Source organism: Schistocerca cancellata, chromosome 3 (genome assembly GCF_023864275.1).
Source record: "Schistocerca cancellata isolate TAMUIC-IGC-003103 chromosome 3, iqSchCanc2.1, whole genome shotgun sequence".
NCBI lineage: Eukaryota > Metazoa > Arthropoda > Insecta > Orthoptera > Acrididae > Schistocerca > Schistocerca cancellata.
In genome coordinates this window covers 440281998-440289280 of record NC_064628.1, presented here as the reverse complement: position 1 = coordinate 440289280, position 7283 = coordinate 440281998, and the positions used below count along the sequence as shown (strand labels likewise).

At 37.2% G+C, this 7283-nt stretch overlaps 1 protein-coding gene across 1 annotated transcript in view; it reads left to right on the top strand.

Annotated features, from left to right (window-relative positions):
• The first annotated feature begins 307 nt into the window (after positions 1–307).
• LOC126175193 (vacuolar protein-sorting-associated protein 36) overlaps positions 308–7283 on the top strand; it is a 43980-nt gene continuing 37004 nt past the window's right edge. The window contains exons 1-3 of the mRNA XM_049921790.1: positions 308–657; positions 775–970; positions 1173–1324. Of these exons, the coding sequence (XP_049777747.1) occupies positions 562–657; positions 775–970; positions 1173–1324 (444 nt within the window). The 5' untranslated portion in view covers positions 308–561. The remainder of the gene's footprint in view (positions 658–774; positions 971–1172; positions 1325–7283) is intronic.

The window sequence follows — 7283 nt, the reverse complement described above, 5'->3', positions numbered from 1 at the left end:
ATATGTAAATACCGAGTATGAGGTTCGTAGGCCTATTTTTACACTTTCAAGACAAGGAAAACCAGCAATAACTTCAAAAATTGCATTGAATGTGCCAATAGAGGATCAGCTACTTTAATTCGTTTGTTGGAATGGCTTTTGCAGTTTGGAATCATGATACCACCTTAACAAAAAAGACATCTATCGGCGCTTTCGGTGGTTCAGGTTGCCCATTTGTGAATGGACTATACACCTGTGCCTGTCGATGTTGTGTGCCATCGATAATTATAAAGTATGCAGGAGATCGCTGATGTTGTCGCAAATAGTATACATCTCTGACCACGCAGTGCATTTGGTGGGAGTGGTGTTGTGAATGTGTTGACAGCAAGTGAAATTTGGTATCTTGGAGACAGTAGACGCTGTTTGACATGTTTGGGGTTTGATAAATAAATAACATAGTATCGCGAGACATCAAGAACAAATGTCAACCATAAGCCAAAATCAGCTTATTTCACGATATGGATTCCAAATAAAATAAGTTACCGTTCAGTATTTATCGCGTTGACTCAGGGTATTAAAATAATGGATAGATTTGAGTACGCTGAGCCGCTGCTTTCGACCGGTGAGTCGTACGTAACACGGGAAAAAGCTGTCAAGCTGTATGACGGTGATACAAAGGTATATGTACACCACAAACTAGCTGTCAAACCTTCCCCCACAAATTAAAAGTAACGTAATATTCTGTGACTGTGAAAGTAGCTACCACTATTTATGTAATTACGTCATTCTTTCTAGACATCATTCGAAGGAGGTGAACTTGTTCTCACTACTCATCGCTTGTTGTGGGGTAGACCAGGAGATATTCCTCGTGGCAGAACATGCCTATCCTTGCCGCTTCGTTATGTTGTATTTTCAGAAGAGGAGTCACCAAGTTCATTTGCATTCACGAGGAGCAAAAAAATAGTCCTACACCTTACGGAACCAATTCCAGGTTTAGTACTTGTCATATTATTACTATAGGTTGTTAAGTTTCAGTTTACCCATTGTTTCATATTGCCAATGGCTTAATGCTATTTACATATACGTCATAATAACTGGAATCTTTGCATACTTTCCTTATGTTAAATCATAGCTCTTTATGTGATCATCAGGCCTATATATTTCATATTTACATTGCAATTGTGTTGTTAAAGGGAAGATCCCCGGTCCCGTCGGTAAAAGCAGCTACAATTATGTGAAGCTGTCATTTAAAGAAGGACTGGAACATGATTTCTTTCGTTTACTCAATGATACAGTTCAGAAGAAAGCTTGGGAAACTCTTTTGCCTATTCCACCAGCTTCACAGGTAATCGAACAATGTTCTGGTTGAAAACTGTATGTCATGAATAATTCAGCTAAGCTTGCCCTTAGAGGCAGTGTGAAACGACAAATTAGTACCACACAAGACCCTCAAAAAATTTGAGATATCTAACAAGCAGCAAAGATTAACAAGTAGCATAGATTAACTCGTAACTGTACATTGTTCTGTATTATAATGTGCCTTTTAGGCATTCAAACCTGAATTCTTTTAGTTTCATGTTAAAGCTTAATGTAACTTTACGCATTTGTTATTGATCCATTATTTTGATGCTCGGCAGTGTGTTTGCTTGTATATTGACTTAGATGAAAATTGAGTCATAAGACTTTACATGCAGAAAATAATCTGTTCAAGGGCCAAATTCCATTGCACCTTTGTGATACAGTCATTAAAAGTTTTGCACATTTGGCAAAAAATACGTGTCAGTCTTAAAAATTGTGCTAGTCCCCAATTCTGACATATCTAAAAGAATATAAATTTATTTAAATATTAATCTACTTTCTAACACAGTTACCTACCTTTATTCACCCAAAGGTAATCTCCCAATGGTATAGGATGTGACAAGATAACACAGTGCAGATGAATAGGGCAAAATATGCAAACGCAGCATACGTAATTGCTTTATGCATATGGGACAGGTGGTATAAGGGAATAGCTAAACAAATACTTTTTTGTCATTATTATTAATGTTACTGTACAATCTAGGTTTCGGGTTATAACCACATTTTCAAGTTAATTACTGATTCCCAAAGTTGATAATGCAGAGATAAACGTGCTCACAAGGCAAAGATAATCATCTCAACTCTTAAGTTATCAATCCATAGCTTAATGTAAAATTACATCAGTGACCATTTTTTAACCAATTACATATGTGATCACACAATTCAACAATGACACTAACATGACAGGACTAATGTTATGCATCAGCCAAGAACTTTTTATCTACTGATGGACTAGGGCCCAAAGTTTTGCTTCTATTCTGGGATTGTGATCTCATCTAAAAGAGGTGAATAATTGAATTGAGATTACTCATTTAATAATAGGTTTGGAGATATACACATCTGCCACTTAATTTCTAAAATTTCTAAGTCTAGCCCCCTATCTACATCTATTATGTATTTGTAGTCATTGTTCAAGTCAGTGTCCCAGAAAGGTTAAATCAGGCTTCTTCAATCTCCAGCTTTTGTGATGTTCTTTAAACCTGGTGCAGAGTGACCTCCCCATCTGTTCAATGTAGCAAGACTGACACTCATGGTATGTGATTTTATAAACCCCATTTTTTGTGACGGCTGGTTGTTTGTTTTTTTGCATTGAACAAGCAACTACCTATTGTCTGACACAGAGAAATTATGAACCAGTGGCACACTAACATAGAGGTCAGCATGCAGTTGAGAGGAGGGGGGAGGGCAGCATAAATTTCCTGGACATTAGCTAAAAATAGAAGAAAGTTACCATAAATTTAAAATTTGTTGAAAAGATTCCTTCGCTGACTCATTTATCCCAGCTTCCTCACAGCATCCTGGAACCTATAACTATGCAGCATTCCACCACATGATAGGCCGTCCGTTTCTATCCCTATTCCCAAGAAGACTTTGTCCAGGAACTTAATACAATAAAAACAATAGCCACAAATAATGAATTTAACCCCAACATAAAATTTTAGGTAAAAAAATGAAGAAGCAAGCCAGGTTCGTACTGTTCCCAATGAAAAGACAGACAAACTGGAAAAGAAATGGTGCAGATTACCTTTTGTAGGGAAAACCTCAAAAGGAAGGTAACATTTTTAAGACAAAGGGTTTCTGGGTGTTTTTCTATGTCCCTCGGCCAATAGATAGTTTTTCATTCAGTGCAAAGGACATACAACCAGCCATCACAAAAAGTGGGGTTTATATAACCATATGCCTTGAGTGTCAGTCTTGCTACATTGGACAGATAGGGAGGTCAATCTGCACCAGGCTTAAAGAACATCACAGAAGCTGCAGATTGAAGAAGCCTGATTTAACCTTTGCAGGACACAGCCTCAACAATAACCGCAAATACATAATAGATGTACAAGTCTTACCCATAGAGGAAATGGGTCCAAACTCAACCAATTAGGAATTTCGGAAATTAAAACACAGGTCTGTACATCACCACACCTATTATTAAATGAGCAAACCCAATTCAGTTATTCACCTCTTTTAGATGAGATCATAACCCCGGGATAGAATCAAAACTCTGGGCCCCAGTCCACAAGTAGATAAAACATTCTTGGCTAATGCATAACTTTAGCCCTATCATGTTAGCTGCTGAATTGTGCAATCACTTATGTAATTGGTTAAAGAATGGTTATTGACTTAATTTTACATTACGATATGGATTGGTAACTTAAGAAGTTGGGATGATTATCTTTGCCTTGTCGTCATGTTTATCTGTGTATTATCATCTTTGGGAACCAGTAATGTACGTGATAATGTGCTTATAACCCGAAACCTAGGTTGTGCAGTAACACCAATAATAAAATATGTGAAACAAGGCAAAAAACAGTGTTTGTTTAGTTAATTTACAATGTTTCAGCAAGAACCCCACAGTTGATAAGTGATAGACTGTGGCCTCGATTAAGGAACCATTCTGTCATTTGTCTTAGCAATGTAGGAAAACCATGGAGAAGGCAAAACAGGATGCCTGGACAGAGCAATGCTGTCCTCCTGAATATGAGGTCAATGTCTCAACAGCTACACTGTGTCTTTTGGTAATTCCCTGTTGGATAATGTTCCTTGATTTGCACACCATTTGTTTCAGATGAGTTGGTGTAAAACATAGTTTTGTTCTCAACTGCCATACACGCTAAGGCACCCGCTGATACCCCAGAACTGCAAAGGCCCTACTGTTCCCCTTTCCTCAATTCCAGACTCGATATTCAACTATGTGCCAGTGTTCACCTGAAAAATTAAGTGAATGGACATTACTATGACACGTTTTACATAATGATATGCTTTTTGTGAAAGCAGTAAACCATAATCATGTATTGAAATGTGACAAGGTGCCATAGTAACCCTCTTTCATTACCATCCACTACTATGAATCCTCTGAGTAATCTTAAATTTTGTGGTATGCATTACTTTGGAGAAGTTACACTGCTGTTTTAAACAAATGTATTTTAATAATCTTTTTCACTTCATTTGCGAATTTATTATACAATTTGTTTGTTTTTCATGGGTAAATGTAACTCCAAACTGGCTCTTGTTCCATGATCAGTAATTATTTAGTAATATTTCCCTCAATATGCCCCAAAGGTTGGTAGATGTAATTACTTGATGCAATAAGGAAGCCCAATTTTGTAAATAGCACTGAACTATGAACTCAACTACTACTTCTAGGTATTATTCTTATGATCCTCCTCTGCAGTTTAAAAACAATGCCCATGTTTTGTGCCTTCAAGCCCCAGAAAAGAATCCCATACTTAAGACTTGAATGTATGTAGGCATAATATGCCAGCGTAAGCCATTTGCTGTTGCATACTGGTGCTAACATCCAAAGAACATAGCATGCTGATGACGTTCTTTTTGCCAGTATGTTTGTATGCTTTGCTTTGTATACTTTGACTCATTACTGTAGTGTTATTCCAGATATCCCACAGGGAGTGGTTTGTGGGACATGGATGGAAGCGAAAGATGTACCTCTAAGTGCAATACAATGAAATGAGCTTACATTACTGTGTTACATTGCTAATTTCAATTGTAAAGCATTAAATTCCTGTGAAGATACTGTTCAGTAGAGTAGTTACCCTAGCCATTTTTTAAACTGGAATTTTCCCAGAAAATTTTGCAGAATACACTAGTTTTTTGTTTATTTCTTTCTTTTTCTTCTTTTAAATCACCTATTTCAGTAATCATATATACTGCAAACATAGCTGAACCAAGATGCTTCGTAACTCTAGGCAGTGCATTTTCCAACTATCTCTAGTTCAGGCAACTGGCTATGCTAAATAGACTGATACTGACTGTCAGCATTGACCTGTGATGCCTTCAATGTGGCAGACATGGTCATTTCACTCTTATGCAATGTGGAGACCATGATGTCACACATTCAAGATGCGAACACATGAAAACAATCCAATTATACAAAATATAATCAAAATAATTCAAAGAATAATGTGAAATTAATGGGACAACTGAAGGAATTAGGAGGATTTGGTAGGACATAACAAAATAGATGACATCCGTGATACGAAATACATACCCAAAAATCTATGCAAAAATCCGTAAGTCAGCATTGCTTGAAATTCACAAAAATTCACAAAATTGGTATTACTAACTCAGTTAACCCTGATCAATAAACTGTACTCTGTGATAGCAACACACAAATAAATCTGCAAAATAACTGGTATTGGAAATTTTACTTAACCTGTATAGGTCAAATTAAGTCCACAAAACCATAACGCGCCCCAAAATCTGGGATGAAAACATAACTTTTATCTCCCAACAAAGTCTCCGATAACACAAGAACATGGTTTGCTCTGAAAACTGGTATAGCTAACTTCAGTTGAACTATATAGCTAGGATGAATTCCACAGTACCGAGAAACCACAATTTGAACCAAAAACTTGTATTGAAAACTTCACCTATATAGCAAGAGCAAACTCCACAACAACAAAAAACTAAATGTCACAGCACTATTATTGAAAAAGTCAGTTAGCCAAAACAGCTACAACAAACTTCATGATACAGACCAATCTTAATTAACCATTATTAATTTCAACTAATTACACAACCCACATATTCATAAAAAAAAAAATCCATTAACAGCCATTTCCTGTACAATCAAAATGCAATCATGCACATAAATTAAACAAACATATCATATTTTTTATATGACAGTACCAAGAGAAACAAAGAACATAAACTCTGTACTTCATGAACATAATCAGCAAACACAAAAATTTATACGGCCACAAAGAACAGCCCGCATCTCGTGGTTGTGCGGTAGCGTTCTCGCTTCCCACGCCCGGGTTCCTGGGTTCAATTCCCGGCGGGGTCAGGGATTTTCTCTGCCTCGTGATGGCTGGGTGTTGTGTGCTGTCCTTAGGTTAGTTAGGTTTAAGTAGTTCTAAGTTCTAGGGCACTGATGACCATAGATGTACAGTCCCATAGTGCTCAGAGCCATTTGAACCACAAAGAACAAACATGTAGCTATCAAAAAAGAAAACACACACAAGCAAACATATATTTCTCATACCAGGACTTATTTCTGAATGGCTACTGCAACCTACATCTCTTTGGACCTGCGTACTTCACACTTCCTTCTAATACTAAACTGGTGATCCCTAGGTTCCTCAGAATGTGTCCTATGAACCAATCTCTTTTGGTCAACTTGTGCCACAGACTTCTTTTCTTCCCAGTTTTGTACAGTACCAACTCATTAGTCACACAATCTACCCATCTAATCTTCAGCTTTCTTCTGTAGCACCACATTTCATAAGCTTCTATTTTTTTCTTGTCTAAAGTGTTTAGCATCAGTGTTTGATTGTCATACAAGGCTGCACTCCAGACAAATTTCTTCAGAAAAGATTTCCTAACATTTAAATCTATATTTGATGCTTATAAGTTTCTGTTGTTCAGAATCATTTTTCTTGCCATTTCCCATCAAACGAGTTTGCAATTGTGAATAATGGCAACTGTCAGTTATAGAATGGAATGAAGACAATGAAAATTTGTGCCGGTCCAGGACGCGATCCCGGATTTCCCACTTATCGCGAGCAGTCACCTTACCATTTTACTATCTGTGCACGACTCATGAGCAGACCAAAACCTCCATATGTCATCAACCATGCGTCTAGGACCTGTACTCGTACATCCATTATGTATATTCCTGTATTCCCATACAGGCCAGACGTTGTACTTGAATGCATGTCCAAAGGAACTGTGCATTGTAATCAGAATAACACAGGCACTGAAATATCATATTT